The sequence below is a fragment of the Bos indicus genome, chromosome 22 (genome assembly GCF_029378745.1).
Source record: "Bos indicus isolate NIAB-ARS_2022 breed Sahiwal x Tharparkar chromosome 22, NIAB-ARS_B.indTharparkar_mat_pri_1.0, whole genome shotgun sequence".
In the NCBI taxonomy this organism is placed as follows: Eukaryota; Metazoa; Chordata; class Mammalia; order Artiodactyla; family Bovidae; genus Bos; species Bos indicus.
In genome coordinates, this window is record NC_091781.1 from 57,358,986 (window position 1) to 57,380,172 (window position 21,187).

Genomic DNA, 21,187 nt, shown 5'->3' on the forward strand with positions numbered 1-21,187 from the left:
ACCCTGCCAGCCCTACGAGCGAAAGCGCCCATCTGCACCTGTGACTCCACCAGGCCAACAGAGGTGTTCCAGACACACCGTGTTCCTCACACCTCTACCCTTTGCTTCTGCTGTTCCTGCTCCTGAAATGTTCTTCCTTCATCCGCCTGACAAAACTCCAATCCTTCCTTCCAAGCTTAACGCGGGTACGGTTTTCCCCAGGGAAAAAAATACACAAAACACTCAGCATACGGCACAGCACCCAGAGAACACTCAACAAATGCCAGCTGCCCCTGTGCCATCCACCTTCCTATTTCCCCACTCTCCTGGATCCTCTCTTTCCTTCCATATCCCCCCCGCCCATCCCTGAGATTCTGCCCAAACTACTCTCATAACTCAATCTTTACCCTGGACACTGGAGGTTGAGGGCAGAGAAAGGGACCCTTAGCTATTGGGTTCCAGCACCCAGCACACAGGAGGTGCTTCAACAGAGAGAACTCCTACCCACTGACTCGGAGCCTTTCCACTTTTACTTTGCACACAATTCTAACAAAGTGAATGGAGACTGTAATAGCAGGAACAAAAACTGACAGCGAATGGTGGAGGAGCAGAGAGAAAAATTACTTCTAGCAGAGAGGAGAACTTAACAGGCAAAACACCTCGGGGGCTCAGGACGGGGGCCAGGACCTGCGTAAAGCTCAGCATCCGCTGCTGTCGTTCAGTCGCTCAGTCGTGTCTGACTGTCTGCGACCCCACGGACTGCAGCATGCCAGGCCTCCCTGTCCATCACCACCTCCCAGGGCTTGCTCACACTCATGCCTGTTGAGTCAGTGATGCCATCCCACCATCTCACCCTCTGTCGTCCCCTTGTCCTGCCCTCAATCTTTCCCATCATCAGGGTCTTTTCCAGTGAGTTGGTACTCCCCTCCAGGCCTGGACGTGCCCTGGTGTTCCAGACTGGGCTGGGACGTCATTAAGGACGTCCCTCTGTCCTGTCCTGTGCACATTGTAGACAGGGCCGGGCTCAGCTCAGAACCCTGGCTTCCTTCGGGCCTCCGCCCCCGACCTGCTAGGAGGGCCAGCCAGGTCAACTCTCCTTTATGGGTCTCTGGTGGCTCACATGTCAGATAAGGCAGCTGAACAGTTACCCCAAGTTAAAGACCCTCCTGGTTTTAGGAGGGGCACGTGAATAATGACATTACACGTCACAACATTCCCCTGAAATCTTTCAAGTAATACCCAAGGGAGAGGCTTAAGCCCTCAGCTTTCGGCTTTCCTGGACGATCCTCGCCCTAAGGGGTCAGCTCTGGTCTCCACGGCCTTCCTGCCATCCTCGGGTAACGGCCCCCAAATGCTTCACAGAACCTGTAGTCCGGGCTTGACCGGAGGCCGGGTACTTACCAGAAACAGGTGCCGGGGGCGTCTGTTCTTCCCTGTTACTTTCATCAGCGTCCCTTCCTTCAGAAACTCCTGTGAGCAGAGAAGCAGACCTCGGTGATCAGGCTGACCCCCTACTCCATCCAGCGGGAAACCAATTACGATGCCTCCCGGAGCTCGGGTAAGCGGCTCATGGCAGAAGCCCCCTGCCCAGGAGCCATGCTCCACGCCTGGTGGGGCAGCCCTGGAGACGGGCATCTGGCCTTTGGGGAGCACCCTCTTTGAACCACACCAACCCAGATAGCGGGCCAGCCACAGAGTGGTCCCAACAATGACTCGGCCCCTGGTTTGCTGCCATGGGCATCCGATGAGAACAGAGCCTCTGAGATGCCAGTTTGCTACAGTGGCTGAAGACCTGCAAACAGTTGCTACAGCCCCCTCAATTCTGGAGGATACAAACAGATGTCTGATCGTCTTCACTAAGCTGAGGCCTCTGGCCAAAACGCCGGGTGGGGTTTTACACCTAAGTACCATCTCTCACTCCTGTTACTTGTCCTTTGAGGACCAGAACAGGTCAGGAATACATTTTTTTTTTTTTACTACTCTTGAGCTAAGTTTTGTGTTTTCCATTTGGAAGCTTTAAAGTGGGTAAATCTGTCTTTTAAAAAACGTTGGGGTTCCTGAGAGATGGTTTCCCAGCCACTGGACTAAACTGAGGATACTGGTGTCTCTTCTGAGAGGAACATGGAACCCCAATGGCACTGCTTTCTAAAGGCCCTGAGAGCAGGAAGCCCGAGGGGAGACGGCCAGGGGCCTGCGGAGCCCAGTACAGCCCTTGCCCTCCCGCCCTCCCCTCCCCCTGCCCCCCTCCATCCCTGCCTGTGGGCACCTGTGGCCAGGCCCGTCTGGGGCCAGCCCAGCTGAACAATGGGGCTTATCAGGGCCTCACCCACCTGCCTGCCCGTGCCCTCCGTGGTGGAGGCACTCACCCTTCCTGGCTGGAGGAGATCCCCTTGGCCCCGAACGCTGTGCTCGATGTGGACCAGCTTCTGAAGGTTTTCCTGCGGGCGGGAGCAGGGCAAGGGCAAGATGGTCAAGGCCCCTCATCTCCTCTGTAAGGAGTGGGCGGCCCTGCTTCCACTTCGGAGGAGGAAACGCAGCCCAGGAGGGACCTGCTCCCAGTCCGACTTCCTGTCGCTGGTGGGACCGGGAACCGAGCCTGGGTCCACGAGATGCCACCCGTGTGGGCTCCCGGCACTCCAACTAGTCCCTGCGGGCCTGGGCTGTGACAGTGCCCTCTGTCTGCACGCCGTGGAGATGGTCCCTTGGCCTCGCTATGCCGTCCGATTCCCGTTTATCTGGGGGCCACTGCTCCCGCTCTAGCCTGTGTCCCCCGTAACGCCCGGAGCATCCAGATTGCAATAACCCACGTGGCAGAAGCCTCAGGCCAGACTGGCTGTGCGGGCTTAAACGCTTTGCTGAGAGCTCGGTTACTGAGACAGAGTGACCAAGAAAATGCAGTGCCTGCCGAAGAAACGCTCTGGGCTCCCTGAAGAAACAAGTGCGCCCAGGAGCTCACTGAGAATTCACAACACGTACGGTCCCGGGCCCTTCCCCTGTCACAGCGGCCCGGAGTGCTGGAAGGGCGATGACCCTGAACCTCACACAGGGTTGGGTCTAAAGTCAACGAACATGGTGAAAACTGCAGAGAAAATGCCCTGAAAAGGCCTCGACACCGTCCCCAGTTCAGTTCAGTCATTAAACCATGTCCGACTCTTTGCGACCCCATGGACTGCAGCACACCAGGCTTCCCTGTCCTTCACCATCTCCCAGAGTTTGCACAAAATCATGATGCCACCCAACCATCTCATCCTCTGTTGCCCTCTTCTCCTCCTGCCTTCAATCTTACCCAGCATCAGGGTCAGTTTAGGGCATAAAATCCTACCCGTCAGAAAACGTGTAAAAGTTATTCTACCTCTGGTTACGACACAGGAGCTGCAAGAAAACAATGCCCCCACCCTAACAGGGAGAAAAAAGAATCACATCATCTAGAAAAGCAGAACTCTGCTTATAGTTATTGGAGCACGGGGTCCCCAGGACCCCACCGTGGACACAGGAGATGAATGAGTTATCGCCTCTGGCAACACACAGGGAGGAGGTGGTCAGCATAAAGAAGCTTGAGAAGAAAGCAGCTAAAATGTTAATGGCTTCTTAAAGGCAGGTGTGGGCCGGTGGGACAGTATTAGAATAGAGGGAGCCCCAGACCCAAGGGGCATGTGGAGGCCCTAGCAAGCTCTTTCCAGGAGTTTCTGCCCGGTGCTTTCAAGGAAGAGTGGGGGCAGAGAGAATCCCCTCTTGGTGCTGAAGGGGTGCAGGCTGCCAACTGTGGGGCTGGCATGAAACCCAGCCCATTTCCCCAGGGCCCTTTCTCCTGTAAGACCCTCCACCACCGTGGGAGGTGAGGCTACTCTCTCACTCCCAGACCCTGAGGCAAGGAGCCCATGGCTTCCGAGGCAAGGCCAGAAGCAGCTCGAGGTGCCTGTTCCAGGAAGAGGTGGGTGACCTCTGAGGTGCAGGATCACACACCAAGACAAAGCAGAAACCTGCCCAAGACCCGCCACTGGTACACGGCAGAGGCTGGCTGCCCGTGAAGGAGGGGCAGGAACGCCGAGAGCGCGCCAGGCTCACAGGCCCCCCTTAAGACTGAGGCTTGTCCGCGGGAGCCGTGACCCATGAGCCCTGCGTGACAGGACGCAGTGGTCTAGCCCCGAGGAGGGGAAGGACGCAGAGGTCCCTTCCGTGGTGCAGAGATTGCAAAAAGCAGAAGACGCAGCAGGGAAAGCCCCCGGGCCCTCGGGTCCCACACATAGCAGCAGGTGACAGCAGCCACCTTCCGGAGGAGCATGACTGTGGGGGTCTGAAGGGGACGTAGAACGACAAAACCTAAACTCAGCTCAACTACTGACCGCACGGATTCAGTTCCCACCCTTGACGTGAACGGCCTGAGCAGAAAAAGAGACACATCCACTTTTAAAGGTAGATGCTATTTCCCACAGGGTCTACAGTCCCTCTGCACATAACGGTGTTCGATCAGGCACAGGAGACACACGAAGCAAGGGAGAACCCTAACCCATTTTCAAGACATAAAGTGTTCCAGAAAACCAGAACGTGAGGTGACACAGATACCGGAGCCATCAGACAGGGACCACAGTGACTATGACTAATCATGTTAGAGGAGCCACCGGAAAAGACAGCACGCACGAGCAGAGGGGGTTTCAGTAGAGACGGAGACACACGAGAGATGGAAATGTGAACAGTAAGAAATGTGCTATCAGAAACGAAGAATTCCTAGAACAAGCTTAGCAGCAAATCGAACACAGCTCAGGAACGAATGAATGAACCTGGGGAGGGCTTCCCTTGTGGCTCAGCTGATAGAGAATCCACCTGCAATCTGGGAGACCTGGGTTCGATCCCTGGGTTGGGAAGATCCCCTGGAGAAGGAAAAGGCTACCCACTCTAGTATTCTGGCCTGGAGAATTCCATGGACTGTCGGTCCATGGGGTCACAGAGAGTTGGACACGACTGAGCGAGCAACTTTCACTTTCACTTTCTTTTCAAGCTGAGATTCACCACCTTGAAACAAAAAGAGAAAGTAAGAGTGCAGGCTGAGCGGCAAGGGAAGAACCGAGCACCCAGGAAAAACTTCCAAAATTAATGGACAAAAAGCACAAGCCCAGGAAGCTTGATAATCACAACAGGATACATGCCACTACTTCTCCAAAACACACATATTTAGACATCATGGTCAAACTTCTAGAAGTCAAGTGTAAAGAGACGATCTCGAAGGCAGCCAGTAAAAACGGGACCCGTTACATAAAGAGGGTAAATATAACCACTGCAGCAGATTTCTTCTCCAAAACTAGGCAGGATATAAGACAGTGGAGTGGCATCTGTAAAGCACTGAAAGAAAGTTCTGGTCAACCCAGATTTCTATACCCAGGAAAAACATTTTTTAAAAAGGAAGGTAAATCGATCAATTAAATGAATGGATGTTGGATGCTAGGAGCCAAGTTTCCATTCCAACACTCCTCTTGGGAGGGGAAATTTACAGAGAAGCCAGGGGAGGAGTAACAAGTAAAGTTGAAGACTCAGTAAGACACTCATATTTAGCTTAACACAGATGGCTATGTACAGAAACGGCTATTCCTATGAGTATATACACAGTAAATACACAGTAAGTCTTTGCTCTGTAGCTGACAGAATCAGAAGAAATGATACTCCAGTAGCAGTGAACATACCATGCCCACATCCTGGTTTCTAAAACCATTATCCAATTAAACAAACCAAGGCTCTTTGGAGAAACAGCTGATTCTAGGACTGGGGCAGGACACACGCAACATGAACACGGAGCATCTCATAGTGCCAGGAAGCAAGGAAGTGCTCAAAAACTAAGCAAAATAAAAATCCCCACCCAAAGCCACATTGATGGGGGCATGTGAAAGGGGCACAGGAACCAACTGGCCAACTCCTAATGGCCAAAGCTGGGACAATTTGAGAAATAAAATCAAGTGCATGGGATCAGAAGTCAAACATAACATGTTTGTGAGTTCTTACTGATATAAATAATTTAGGTATAAATTAACTTAGAACTGGTGAACACATTAATAAACAAGGGAGAAGAGACCAATCTCCCTTGCAGAAGATGTCCAAATAATTTAGGTAGACACTCTTTCCTCAAGAGGAGGGAGCATAATTCCCTACTCCTTACATGCAGGCTGCACACAGACACTTTCCTCTAACCAGTATGGACCGGCAGCTGGGGGTGGAGCTTTACATGCAGAAATCCCACCAGCACAACCTTGACCAGGCAATCACGGTTCACATTGACAGTCCTACGTCACGCTGCCAGGATGTGCCCTTCATCTGAAATTAAGAGTAGTATTTTCTGTGATCTTTCTCCCCCTAACTATAAACTACGCATGCGTGTGTGCGTAGTCGCTTCAGCTGTGTCTGACTCTTTGCGACCCTATGGACTGTGGCCTGCTAGGTTCCTGTCCATGGGACTCTCCAGGCAAGAATACTGGAGGGAGCTGCCATGTCCTTCTCCAGGGGACCTTCCCGACCCAGGGATCGAGCCTGCGTCTCTTCTGTCTCCTGCACTGGCAAGCGGGTTCTTTACCACTAGTGCCGCCTGGGAAGCCCAAACTGTAAACCTAGTCTACTCACGACAGCTCAGCGTGGGAGGGAAGACGCGGCCCTTCCTGACCGGGTTTTTCTCTTTGGAAGCAGAGACATCCCCCCTAACAGCAAGTGGGAGCCCCCCAGTCCATCTGCTGCTACATCTGCTGCACAGACTCCCAAGCGCCTCTGTATTTTGGCTACATTGAGGGAAATCTCACTGTCTATACAAAATGCCAAAGAGCAGGGAGCTCCCGGACATCGGGGGAGCAGAGAGGGCCCGATGACCCACCGGATTTCCCACCCCGCTGGCTTCAGACTCCAGGATTGCAGACTCCTCCATGAGCTACCCTGATGTCTCCCCCCAAACTCTTTTCCAACTGCACCTACACTGGCCCCATCTTAAAGCCTCACTGGGTGACCCTCTGAGCTCTGACACACTGGCGCTTTCCCGTCTTCACACCTGTATCCAGGCACTCTGCCTGGACCACCTCGGCCCCCTGTGCCTTCATGGCATGCGTACAGTCCTCCCTGTAAGGGCACCTTCCGTATCATCGCATCTCAGCATCCCCAGGGGACAGATGAAACCCTTTTCTGAAACTTATAGCACTTTCTCTCTCTCTCACGACGTTTATCATGATTCTTCATGTCCATGTCTTAAATGCTCTGCTAAGCAGTGACTTCCTCAAGGGCCAGGACTCATGGCTTTATCTCTGTAACTCCAGATCCCAACCTAAGACCTGACATACAGCAGGAGTCCAAAAGACGTTACTTCCCTTCCCCTTTTTCTACCTGTGGATGACTCGCTGTAAGGATGCTCTGTGCACCTGCCACAGCAAAGCCAAGCAACGGCTTGGCACACATACCACCATCACTCCCACCTCTGCCTGTGTCAGACATCACTAATCAATCACTGAACTTTCCCCACCGAGCCAGGACTCAGCCTCAGAATCATTCCCAACACACAGCTTTAGCTTATTGACAGCTTAAAGGAGCAGGAAAAAAATGTAGACACCAGTAACCATGGAAACCACTGGAACAGAGTTGGGAGGTGGGATAAAGCTGACCATCTCGGACAGACACCCAGTAAACGTCTGATCAGTGTCTCCCGAATGAAGTTACACACTGTCAGAATCAGGCGTGTGCTCAGAGCTCACGTGGTCCCGTGAATGAGCAGCTCTCAAACTTGTGTGGGCCAGACATTCACCTGGGGTGCTTGTTAAAACTGCCTATCTCTGAACCCTACCCCAGAAGTTCCAGTTGGCAAGACTGGAGGGCATGTCCAGGAATCTGTAGTTTACAGAGCACCCCGGGTGCTGATGTAGATGTCTCAGACCAGGGTCTGGACGCTACTTTTCTGGTCTGTGCCAAGTCTGCAGCCCTCCTCATTGTTCAAATAAATGGGGAACCGGAGACTCGGGGAGGGACACGCAGGGCCTGAAGTCACACAGCAAGTGTCAGGGCCAGAAACCACGGCTCTTTGCAGGATCCCATGAGACACATGATGGCCTGCGCCCCCCATCAAGAAGTGGGGGTATCACAAAGCAGACCTGGGCAGGGTGGAGGGGGCCCTGGCACCTGCACCCACGGGGAAGGTGCTCGGGGCCAGACTTACGCCTTGCTCCATGCTGTCATTGGCACGGTCTGTGATCTTGGAGATGAGGGTCAGCGCACCTGAGGAGAGAAGCAGAGAGCACTGGACCTCCTGGGAAGGGCCGGGCTAGCTGCCACCTGCTCGCCTCCTGCTCCGGAAGTCCCCCTGCAGGGCCATGCTTGGGGTAGCACCAATCCCTCCCACGGCTGGTGAGGGCACTGGCCCAACCCCAGCTTGGCCGCTACTGCCTGAGTGCCTTTGACAGCAGTGTGACCCCTCCGTGCCTCAGTTTCCCTGGCTGTGTGTGGAGCGTGTCAACACAGAGACCGCCCTGGCAAGTCGTATGCAGTGATGGCCACACAGGACGGGGAGGGAATCAGGAGTCTAGGGGGTTTTTTAGACCCGGCGCCCCCTCCTATCACCAAACTCTGGCCACGCCCCTTCTCCTCCTCCTCTGACTGGATGTTAGCCCACCCCCCAGGGAGTCCCCACAGTTGAGGCAAAGGGGGTGTCACTCAGCAGCCCCGGAGGCCTCCTGGCCCCTGCATTCCCAGCCAGCAGGGAGGGGGCCATGCTGTGCGCCTGGGAACTGGGGTGGAGTCCAGAGCCGGGGGATGGGGGGCCCGAAGCTCCGCTTTCTCTGGGCTCACACGCACACTTACCCTGCGTGTCGTCATACTCCGCTGAGTCTGGGCAAAGGTTATTTAAATAGTCTGCAGAGGGAACAAGAGTCAGGAGTCAGTTTGCCCGGGTGAGGCCTGCCCCCTGGGATCCACAACAGGAGACCCTCAGTCTCCAGAGACAGAGGAAGACTTCCAGAAGGACGAGGGGAACCGCCTCTCTCCTGTCAGCCCGACTATAAGAACACGCGGGCACAGAGCCAGGCCCTCAGCACCACCACCAGCGTGGCGCCCGCCACCGCTGGCCGTCCATTCATTCATCCACAGACGCCGACTGGGTGCTGCTGTGTGCCTGGTGCCATGCGAGGCCTGAAGAGGCACACGGTCTGCTGGGGGGACACATATGTGACCACCACTCAGCAGAGGGTGACGCGCGAGACCCCTTAACACATTCACACCCACACTGCTCGACGCAGGCTGGTCTCACTCTAGCTACCTCTCCACGCCGCTCGCTCACTGGGGCAGGGTCGGCATTCTTGCTTACTTCTAGCAAGTAGCAAGAACGTGCCACGTTTGCTCAGACCCCAGGGCCTTTGCACTTACAATTTCTTCCCCTTGGTACGCTCTTCTTTCAGATGGTCATATGGCTCGTGCCCTCACTTCACTGAGACCTCTGTTCAGTGTTACCTCCTCAGACAAATCTTATCTGACGCCTGGATCTAATACAGCAGCCTGTTCCCCTGAATGCCCTTAATCTGCCTTCGTTTTCTTGAGAGCTCTTATCACGGACATAATATATTTTTAATTCCTTATTTGCTTGTTTGAGTATAAGCTCATAGTGTCACAGACTCTGGTTGTTTAATTTACCTCTACGTCCTCAGTTTCTAGCACAGAGTCTGGTACACAGTAGGTGCTTAATAAATCCTGGTTGAATTAGATGAACAAACCCTCCATCTCCTGGCCCAAATGTCTTTTTTCACAGGTTGATTGCTTTCTGGGTTACACGCATATCTCTATGGGTGCAGTTCCATTTCTCCCCAGCAGAGCATCAGCTCCTGGGCCAGGGGCTCTCTGTCCACTTGGGGGGCAGTTGCTCAGGGAGGGGATGACATTCCCAGGGGACAGTTTGTAGAGAAGGAAGCAAAGAGGATCTGGGGCTGAGACCCAAGAAACACTGACATTCCTGGAGTCATGAGGAGGAGAGTGAGAAGAGTCAGAGAGGTCAGAAGGAGGAGGGAGAGCGTGTGTCACAGAAGCCCAGGAGGAAAGGGCTTCGAGAAGCAGGAAGCGGTCAGTGACAAAGCCACAGAGAGAGCCAACAGGTCCGAGGGGAAAACATCCGCTGACTCAGGAGGGCTCTGGTGATAAGAGCAGATTTAGGGAAACGAGACCCACAGAAGCCAGGGAGGAAATGCAGACCAGGGGAAGACGAGAGTCGTTGCGTGTTTGGCTGGGAGAGGCTGCAGCGAGATGCAGCAGCTGAGCACTCTCAAGCAAGTTTCCACGTGGCCGCGGGGGTCCGGAGCTCAGCGGGAGGAAGGGGGTGGGCTGGGTGCCTGGCACCTTCCCAGGGGTGGGGGGCAGGACTGAGAGACCCTGCCCGCCCCGTCCGGCCACAGTGGGATGCTGGGTGTCCCCCGCCACTCTGCGGGTGCCGCCCCTCCACTCTCCCCACCCGGCGTCTGCGCCCTGCCCTCCCGTCCAGCCACAGTGGGAGGCCGGGTGTCCCCCACCGCTCCGCAGGTGCTGCCCCTCCGCTCTCCCCACCCGGCGTCTGCGCCCTGCCCTCCCGTCCAGCCACAGTGGGAGGCCGGGTGTCCCCCGCCGCTCCGCAGGTGCTGCCCCTCCGCTCCCCCCGCCCGGCCTCTGCACCCGGCCCCCCTGGGGCCCACCTGTGAGGAGCGCTTCGTACTGGAACAGGCGTCGCACCACCCGCAGCAGCCGGTGCTTCACGTTCTGGCCGCCTCCTTGCTGACTCTGCTGATCCCAAGACCAGGACAACGAAACTCCATCAGGGACCCCTGCCCCTGGCTCACGGCATCCCATGTGAGCCCAGCCACACACGTCCCAGCCATGCCTTCTGGCCGGGCCGAGCCATCTCCAAAACCAGGGTCCCCTCCTCCAGGAAGTCCTCTCAGATTAGCTCTGCCCCACTCTGACAGTTCGTTCCTTCAGGCTCACACACTGCTACCTACACTCAGTAATATGTCTCTCCCAACCCCCGTTAGCGATAGAGAAAAGTCCATGAAGCTAGCGGTTACTGGATCCTCAGCTGGTGGCCATTTGTTGCTCCCTCCGATGGCTTTAGGGCCCCGGCTTGCTTTGTGCTTCTCTCCCGGGACAGGAGAACAGCTGCTAAAACCCTCCCCGTGGCCAGTGCTCGTGGAGTTGTCAGTGATGGCCCAAGGCGGGATGTTCCGGGTTTTCCCTTCTGCTGGGTCGCCCTCTCCTCCCCAACCCCCCTAGGTCTGACCACCTGATTGGCATGAAGCCCTTCCATGCCCATCCCCACCCCTGCATCCTGAGAGCGGGTTCCTGGGACGACCAAGGGACCCACCTCAAATTCTCGGACGGCCGCTGCCAGCCGCGGGGCGTGGAGGCAGTTCTCACCGAGCAGACTCAGGTACCTGTCGAACTGCAGGATGTGAGTGGCGTGGTGCTCAAACTCCTGCTCCCGGGCCAGGAAGACGTCAGCCACCTTCTGTTGGCCCTCCCTGCAGTCAAGGAGAGGGGGACGGGGCCCCAAGAACTCAGGCTCGAGGCCCCCGTGACGGTGAGGACCGGCACAGCATCCCGGGTGGTGGACCCTCCTGCGGCAGGCGAGGGACCAGGCACCTCCGTGTCTTGGCGCCCCGGCCCGTCAGATGGAGACGCCGCTTTACATGGTCGGGGGGGGGGTTGCCCGCCCCTCCCCAGCATTCCCCTTGGCAACGGGGTGGGGGTGGGGGTAGGGGCCCGGGGCAGCTCACCAGTGTGCCAGCCTCTCCTCCAGCTCCTCCAGGATCCCCTGGTGAAGGTCGTGGATGGCCGGGAGCTCACTCAGGCCGCGTCTCAGCTCCTCCCGGCCCACCGGGTCCTTGCCCTCGTAGTCCATCTCATCCAAGGCCCTCACGACTGCTCCGTGGAAATCCTGAAACCCAGAGACGCCTGTTACTAATGTGTACTCCCACAGGACTGATTGAACCCAGGCCCCCTGGCAACCGCCCCGCGGCTCTGGAGTCCTGACTCCGTGCTGACTCCAGGGACCTCCTGCCAGGGTCTCAGACCCTGTGAACCGGGGGTGATCACAGGTAACAGATGCCCAAGGAGCCCCCACAAGCTCCTGGCATGGAGCAGGTCTAAAGCTTGCTCATTCCTCCCCTTCCTTGTGGGGACTCCCCTGCCTTGGGTATACCCTGTTCTTTTACGGGACAGGTAAGAAGTGGGGTAGTTCCTTCTCTGAAGAAATATTACACAGCTCTTGCTTTACAACTATCCACCTTTAAAGAAGTTCATGGGCTGCTCTTTCACAACGAAGTCTAAAGAAACCACAGGCGCCTGCTCCCGGGTGTAAAAGCAGTGAAGATGGCAACTGTGTAGAAACACCCACAGGTAGGGCTAAGAGATCAAGAGAAAGCTGCCTCCCCACCGCAACACAGCTGCGTGAAAAGTAAGCAAAGGAAAAAGCTGAAAGGAAGCGGGATGAAATGTAAACAGTGTCGGGGGTATGGAATTAGGAACCGATTACTTTCCCTCTTCTTGTCTCTGTTTTCTAAAATTTCTGTGAAACGATTAGGTACTTTAAAAATTAAATTTAATAAACATTAACATTATAAAGAATGTAAGACTTCTTTCTCACAACAAAAATATCTGATCTTCAAATACACAGACCCTTACACAAGGCTCAGCGCTTAAAAGTTATAAATACACGGAATATCCTGAAGCCACCTTGAGTCCTGAAGCAGCAAACATCGGGTGAGCCTCAACATCAAAAGTCACGGTCCAGCCACGCAGATGTTGCTGCTCAGTCGCTGAGCCACGTCAGACTCTTTGCGACCCTATGGACTGTGGCCCAGGAATCCTCTGTCCGTGGGATTCTCCAGGCAAGAACACTGGAGTGGGTGCTCGTGCCATCCTCCAGGGGATCTTCCGAACCCAGGGATCATCTCTTACATTACCTGCACTGGCAGGCGGATTCTTTACCACCAGCGCCACCCTGGAGTTTGCTCATATTCATGCCCACTGAGTCAGTGATACTATCTAATCATCTCACCCTCTGTCGCACCCCCTTCTCCTCCTGTCCTCAATCCTTCCCAGCATCAGGGTGTTTCCTGATGAGTCAGCCCTTCGCATCAGGTGGCCAAAGTACTGGTCCAGCCCCAATCCAGAAGGTCAAGCCGCCTTGGCAGCATTCAGGAAGGACAACCACCCTGCCTTGTTCAACTGCCTCCCTGACGGGGACCTCATCAGTGGGCAAGAAGGTTAATCCCATCGCTGAACAGCTGTCAATGTGAGAGAAGTCTTTCGTTACAGAGGTATCTGAAAAGGGCAAGTGCCCAAGAGGCAGGGAGGTGGGTGGGGCGGAGGGAGGGAGTGGAGGAGAGGGAAAGAAAGGGAAACGAGAAGGCAGAGGAAGGGGAATGGATGGACGGAGCGAGACAGATCACAGGAGCGGGGCAGAGACCCAGGGAGACTCTCTGGCCGCCCCAGAACATCGGCAAGGAGGCCACGGTGCTCTAGGAGGGACGGCAGGTATGAGGTTGCAGAGGTCTCCACTTCAACAACGCACCCTGTCCTGCAATGAACTCCTGGTGCCGGGAACGGCAAGGGGGCCTCGGGGAGGGCCGTCACCCTCTTGCTGTCCCGAGGAGCTCACCACCCCATCACTCAGGTCAGAAACTCTGAGTCCTCTGGGCAGAGAGAGCATGTGTGTCCTTAAGCGGAGGCCACACGCTCGAGCCATAATTAGAAACTGAATTCCATTGTACCTGAGCAGCCAAAGCCTTTCCTGAAAGCCAGTCCCGGGGGGTGGAGGAAGTATGAGTGACAGGGAGAGGCCAGCTGGGTGGGGTCAGCAGCCAGAGGGCGGTGGTTCTGAATTCTTAGTTCTGCCCAGAGCCGGCTCTGGGACACCGGGGTCGTTCTGAACCTGGAGGGGAGGTCTCTCTGCTGACCTGGCGCGGGAGGACCCACCCACTCCTTCCTTCCGGGTCTCTGTGTCTTTTAGGAGCCAGCCTCCAGCCCCACAGGGAATCCTAAGCCTTGTTCAGTCGCTCAGTCGTGTCTCTTTGCGACCCTGTGGACTGCAGCACGCCAGGCCTCCCTGTCCTTCACCATGCCCTAGAGTTTGCTCAAACTCATGTCCACTGAGTCAGTGATGCCGTCCAACCATCTCATCTTCTGTTGCCCACTTCTCCTCCTGCCCTCAGCCATTCCCAGCATCAATGTCTTTTTCAGTGAGTCAGCTCTTCGCACCAGGGGTCCAAAGGATTGGAGCTTCAGCATCAGTCCTTCCAATGAGCATTCAGGGCTGATTTCCTTTAGGACGGACTGGTTTGATGTCCTGGTTGTCCAAGGGACTTCTCAGCCCTGGCATCCCAGAGAGAGAAACATGCTGACCATCACCCCTCCTGCCTGGCAGCTGGTTGACAGCGGACTTTAACACACTCCCTCTTTGGCTCTGGGCAGGTTCCAGCTCAGCTACCCCAGAAGTGATCACAGGCAAACTGCCAAGCTATCTGAGCCTCAGTTTCCTCACTTGTAAAATGGGGAAGACAGTGCCACCAAGTATACACAGCGTGAGGCTCCTGAGAGGCTCGTCCTGATGTTTAAAACTGCCTTGGAAACTGTCAAGCGCTATTCCCACAGCAGCAATGCTTCTGCTTTCCTTTATTTTTTTAAAGTAACTTTATTTATTTTTGGCCGCACTGGGTCTCCGTGGCCGCTTGAGGGCTTTCTCTAGTTGTGGGGAGTGGGGCTACTCTCCAGATGTGGCGCTCTGGCTTCTCCCTGCAGCGGCTTCTCTTGTTGCAGAGCACAGGCTGTTACTCTGCAGCAAATGGGATTTTCCCAGACCAGGGATCGAACCTGTGTCCCACTGCACTTGATTCTTATCCACTGCACCACCAGGGAAGCCCTGGCTCTGCTTGAGATAAGACATCCTCAGAACAGGGCCACGTCTGTACGTTCCCTCCCATCTTCTGACGTCCAGCAGAGTGTGCTATCAACAGAGGAGTTTTATAACGCCTGCGGATAGATGGATGGCAGGGCCTTCATTTAACAGAAAAGGAGAGTGAGTCATGGGGGAGCCAAGACCTGAATTGGGTCACCCTGACACGCAGATCGAGTACACAGAAGTGGGGAGAGGGAGGGGGAAGGACAAGCAAAGACAAGGCTGACGGCTGCGTCTGCATCACACTCCAGGGAGCTGAAATATTAATGGCTTTGCAAGCTGGCTTCTCATCTGTAATTAATTCTCACTCAATTGGCTCAGTCCCAACGGGCAGGACGGCCACCATCAACATGAGTCATTCCATAAACTGGGGCACAATGGGAATTGTTCAGACATCGGTTCGCAAACTCACTGGAAGTGCGGAGAACACGCCACCCTGTCCATGGCTCCCTGGACGGTTTCTGCTGTCACCGTACCAGGGGGCCCAGCAACCACCTCAGACGGAGGATAGGTGTACTGGGACCGTGGTCCTCATCTCTTTATCACTCAACAAGTATCCTGAGCACTTGCTCTGCTCCGAGACTTCAGGGAAGAAGGGTGGGAGCAGGAGAGACGCTGTCCTGCCCCCAAAGAGCGTGCAGTCTCGGGGAAAGGCAGAGAGCAACGTGATGATGTCAACACAGGGTGTAAGCGTCCACTGGAAAAGCACCGGGGCGTGCAGGCCCCGGGAAGGAGACCTGGCTTAGCTCCAGGGGGCCACGCCCTGGAGACAAGAGGGGCAGTGGTACGCGCTGGGGACAGCAGGTGCAAAGGCCCTGAGGTGCGGGAGGAGCTGAGCTGGCTGTGGTCTGAGTGTGTGGGTGGCTACGTGGGTGCATGTGTGTGTGCGCTCAGGATGGGAAGCTGAGGATGCTGAGGGCTCAGACGGGACCATCCCACAGGCGCCCTGCAGGCTTCTTAAGGGACTTGGGTTTCATCCTGGGGTGATGGGGAATCCTGAAGGGTGCTAAACAGGGGAGTAAAATGACCAGATATCTCTCTTTACAAGTTCACTTTGCTGGGAGAACAAACTGGAGGTGGCCAGTCCGTTGTTCTGTGTTCAGTTCTATCTGTTGCCTCTTGACCTGCATACAGGTTTCTCAGGAGGCAGGTAAGGCCCGGTATTCCCCTCTCTTTAAGAATTTTTCACAGTTTGTTGTGATCCACACAGTCAAAGGCTTTGATGTAGTCAGTGAAGCGGAAGTAGATATTTTTCTGGTATTCCCTTGTTTTCTCCATGATCCAATGAACGCTGATGATTTGATCTCTGGTTCCTCTGCCTTTTCTAAATCCAGCCTGTACATCTGAAACTTCTCGGTTCAAATGCTGCTGAAGGCTAGTTTGAAGGATTTTGAGCATAATCTTATTAGCACTTGAAATGAGCACAATTTCACGATAGTTTGAACATTCTTTGGCATGGCCCTTCTTTGGGATTGGAATGAAAACTGACCTTTTCCAGTCCTCTGGCCACTGCTGAGTTTTCCAAATTTGGTTACATATTGAGTGCAGCACTTTAACGGCATCATCTTTTTGGATTTGAAATAGCTCAGCTGGAATTCCATCACCCCCACTAGCATTGTTCATAGTGATGCTTCCTAAGGCCCACTTGACTTCGCATTCCAGGATGTGTGGCTCTAGGTGACTGATCACACCATCGTGGTTATCTGGGTCATTAAGACCTTTTGTAGAGTTCTGTGTATTCTTGCCACCTCTTCTTGATCTCTTCTGCTTCTGTTAGGTCCTTACTGCTTCTATCCTTTATCATGCCTATCTTTACATGAAATGTTCCCTTGATCTCCAATTTGCCTGAAGAGATCTCTAGTTCCACTATATATTACAACTGTCTTTTAAAGTAGATAAATTAATATTTTTAGTTGGAGTTTCAATATCAAGCTCCCAAAAATTAACAGAATGAATAGACAGAAAAGTACACCACTTAATACTGTTAACAAATCAGCACACTCCGATTTGATGGATTCACATCAACCCCTATTGAGATCCCAGCTGCCTTTTATTCTTTTTTACAGCAATTGACAAGCTGATCCTAAAGTTCATATGAAGACGTAACAGATCCACAACAGTCCAAACAATCTTCAAAAGGAACAAAGCTGGAGGAATCACGCTTCCTGATTTCAAAACTTACTATGAGGCTACAAGAACCGAGACTGTGTGGTAATGACATAAGTATATTTAGGTTAATGGAATGGATCTGAGAATCCAGAAATAAATCCTCACACATTTATAGTCAATTGATTTTTGACAAGGGTGCCAAGAAAATTCAATGAGAAAATAATCTTTTCAACAAATGGTGCTGAGATATTTGAATATCCATATGCAAAAGAATGAATACGGACTCCTTCTTTAGCTCATACACAAAAGTTAACTCACAATGAAACACTAAAAGTAAGAGCTAATACTATAAAACTTTTAAAAAATGAGAGTAAATCTTCGTGATCTGGGGTTAGGTAAAGCTTTCTTTGCAGAAGACCTAGGTTTGATCCCTAGGTTGGGAAGATCCCCTGGAGAAGGGAAAGGCTACCCACTCCGGTATTCTGGCCTGGGGAATTCCACGGACTATACAGTCAGACTACACAGATGGCACAACTGAGCGACTTTCACTCTCAAAGCTTTGTTAGATACAACACCAGAAGCCCAAGCAATGAAAGAAAAAATGAATTAGGGTTTATCAAAATTTAAAACTTCTGTGCTTCAAAGAATACTATCAAGGATACAGTATGGGGAAGATATATTCGTAAATCATGTATCTGATTAGAGGCTTGTATACATAATTATAGTAAAAAAAAAAAAACACCCATTAAAAAATAGGCAAAGGATTTGAAAAGACATCTCTCCAAAAAATATATACAAATGGCCAAAAAACACGTGGAAGGATGCCTAACATCACTAGTCATCAGGGAAATGCAAAATCAAAGTCACAAGTGATAACCACCCACCAGGATGGTTATCATTAAAAAGACCTAACAACAAGCACTGCGAGAACTGGAGAAACTGGAACGATCACACGACACCGGTGGGAAGGCACTGGTGGTAAAGGATCCACCCGCCAGTGCAGCAGATGCAGAGATGTGGGTTCGATCCTGTATCTGAAAATGGACTTGTGTCCAGAATATTTAAATAACTCCCACAAATCAATAAGAAAAGGAGAGACAAGCCAATGAAAGAACAGGCCAAGGACGTTTTTCAAAAGAGGATTTCCAAAGGGCCAGTAAACAGAGGAAAGATACTCAGTTTCATTCATCATCAGTTGAAACAACTTAAGAAACCACAACGGCCGTGAAACAGCACCGACGGCGTGGGAATGCTGGCCAGTGCGCGTGAGTCGGGGCCGTGAGTAAACAGCACCGACGGCGTGGGAATGCTGGCCAGTGCGCGTGAGTCGGGGTCGTGAGCAAACAGCACCGACGGCGTGGGAATGCTGGCCAGTGCGCGTGAGTCGGGGTCGTGAGCAAACAGCACCGACGGCGTGGGAATGCTGGCCAGTGCGCGTGAGTCGGGGTCGTGAGCAAACAGCACCGACGGCGTGGGAATGCTGGCCAGTGCGCGTGAGTCGGGGTCGTGAGCAAACAGCACCGACGGCGTGGGAATGCTGGCCAGTGCGCGTGAGTCGGGGTCGTGAGCAAACAGCACCGACGGCGTGGGAATGCTGGCCAGTGTGCATGAGTCGGGGTGTATGTTGCTTCAACCACATTATAAATCTACTCGGCAGCTTCTAATGAAGTTAAATCTACACTCACCCCATGGCCCGACAATTCCCCCGTCTTCCCAGCGGGCACAGTGGTAAAGATCCACTTGCCAACGCAGGGGACGCAAGACACCTGGGTTCAGTCCCGGGGTCGGGAAGAGCCCCTGGAGAAGGAAGTGGCAACCCACTCCAGTGTTCCTGCCTGGAGAATCCCATGGACAGAGGAGCCTGGTGGGCTGTAGTCCACGGGGTCGCAGAGAGTGGCACGACTGAGCGACCAGCCCCTGGGTCTTAGTTGCCGCACGGGGGATCTTCACTGCATCGTGTGTGCGTCCTCTAGTTGTGGCAAGTGGGCTCCAGAGATCTGGGGTCATGGCCTGAAGAGAGCCACCCTGACCTCAGAACGTCTCTGAAGTCTCCTATTTCAGCTTAACAATGAATGCATATTTTACACTGTTCTCCAAAATGTGCTGTGCTTAGTCGCTCAGTCATGTCTGACTCTTTGTGATCCCGAGGACTGTAGCCTGCCAGGCTCCTCTGTCCATGGGATTCTCCAGGCAAGAATACTGGAGTGGGTCACCATTCACTTCTCCAGGGAATCTTCCTGACCCAGGGATCGAACCCAGGACTCCCGAATTGCAGATAGATTCTTTACCATCTGAGCCACCAGGGAAGCACCCAAATATATCCATGCCCAATTTATTTAAAATTGCGTATCTAGAGCAAAGCAGAGGCTCTTAATAAACGTGCCACGTGTCAACTACTCTGCAGGCTACCTACTGCCTACCTGGAGCGGACCCACGTGTGTCCCCGCCTGGAAGGTAAGGACTACACAGAATTCTGCACTGTCAGGCTGCCTGCCCTTCTCTGCATGTTTCTATTATCGCCCCTCCAATCAAGCAGGGAGCAGACTGTCTCACTCATGTTTCTTTCACTCTCGCATTGACCTGGCTTTGTTCACAAACTGTGCTGAACGGATGTTTGCTACTTTCCTACTAGGTTCTCAGTTCCAGGGGCAGCCTTTCAACTCCCAATGATCAGGCTGCACTCTGGACCAAAGAATCACAAATCTCTGAGGGTGGGACCTGAGCATCCGTGTTTTTTAAAGCTCCTGGGTACCCAGGCACGGGCAGCCTGTGTTCAGGGAACTTACAGGATCACCCATCTGTGGGTCTCAAATGTCAGTGTCAACACAGGTATTGCCTGCAGGGTCCTGAGGACACAGATGTCCAGGCCCCACCCCCCAAGTCTCTGACCTAGAAGATCTGGGGTGGGATCTAAGCATACTTCTCTCCCTCAAGCTCCCGGGAGATGCGGACGCTGCTGGTTCAGGGACCGCACCTTGGGACCTGCTGATGGAGACGAGTCTTTCTCACACTGTCCTCCGCAGAGACCCAGGGGGAAGGGAGGCAGAGGCAGAGTCGACTGTGGCCTCCCCCTGCCTCTGAACAAAAGTGTCTCCGTTTCACCCACTCTTCGTCTTGGTGTCCTGAGTGGCATTCCCTGTGAGAAAAAGCTTCTGTGGCTAAAGACATCTGAGTCCTGCCAGCCGTCTCAGGGTGAGGCCCCGAGACAGAAGAGACTTTCCAAGGTCGCACAGCAATTTTCTTCCCTGTGTTGCATGAAAATTTAAAAGGAAGAGCCAATGCCTACAGTGGGAACCTCCTCTCCTAAGATGCCCCGACAGCTACTGCCTTCACACCTCCCAGCACGGGGAGCCCGTCACCCGCTCACCCCATCAGTTCAGGGGGAAAGAAAGCACGTCTTCTCACACTTGACTAAAATCTGCCTCTCTCTGCTTCTCCCAAAGATCCACGCCCTCTCTACCCCGGAAGAGCCCAGCAAAGACTTAGAAACCTAACCAGCCCCGTATCCTTCCAAGCTGATTAAAAACTATTTCTGAATGGGCAGGGGCTGCAAAGGTAAGTAAGAGACAGTTACTCTCCCTGTCCCTGAGAAACACAGAATTTTCTTGGTTCTGCACCCACTTCCCCAGGATGAAGCCGTTTGGGGGCTTAGTCTGGGTTATACTTGGGGTCCCCCAGTGCCACTCCCTGCCACCAAACCCACCAGCCCAACCTCCCCTACAACTCCTTCCCCGCACCCGCCTTGCTCGAGTCCTGAGGGCTTGGAGATTCCTGTACTTCCCTTTTGAAACATGAAGCATCGTGGTGTTCAGGCTCTGCCTGAAGACCAGCCCTCCAGACACTTCCTGTACAGCCCGCACTCCCAAGCCCTCCCCTCTGTGAATTTGTTTCTGCTGCTTCTATCTGCCGAAAAGCCTGTTTCTACTCCTATCCATCCACATCCATGTCAACATCTCCTCTTCCAGGAAGCCTCCCTGGACGTCACTCCTCCCGCTCACATGACTCCACCCCTCCTCAGACTCCTTGCCGCCTCACTGGAATGTCCCACGTCCATCTGTGTACGGATGTGAGAGTTAGGGGCTTCCCAGGTAGTACTAGTGGTAAAGAACCCGCCTGCCCATGCAGGAGACATAAAAGAAGAGGGTTCGATTCCTAGGTTGGGAAGATCCCCTACTGGAG

At 53.7% G+C, this 21,187-nt stretch overlaps 1 protein-coding gene across 7 annotated transcripts in view; it reads right to left on the reverse strand.

Annotated features, from left to right (window-relative positions):
- The window catches only part of FGD5 (FYVE, RhoGEF and PH domain containing 5), a 123,476-nt gene that overhangs the window by 19,165 nt on the left and 83,124 nt on the right, over positions 1–21,187 (reverse strand). For 6 of the 7 annotated variants that reach the window (XM_019984746.2, XM_070776949.1, XM_070776948.1 and 3 more), the window contains exons 6-12: positions 11,718–11,878; positions 11,306–11,462; positions 10,641–10,728; positions 8,791–8,841; positions 8,150–8,208; positions 2,346–2,417; positions 1,381–1,449 (exon numbers count right to left, since the gene is read on the reverse strand). In XM_019984746.2, coding sequence (XP_019840305.2) covers positions 1,381–1,449; positions 2,346–2,417; positions 8,150–8,208; positions 8,791–8,841; positions 10,641–10,728; positions 11,306–11,462; positions 11,718–11,878 — 657 coding nt within the window. The remainder of the gene's footprint in view (positions 1–1,380; positions 1,450–2,345; positions 2,418–8,149; positions 8,209–8,790; positions 8,842–10,640; positions 10,729–11,305; positions 11,463–11,717; positions 11,879–21,187) is intronic. The other variant, XM_070776945.1, reaches the window with a different exon arrangement.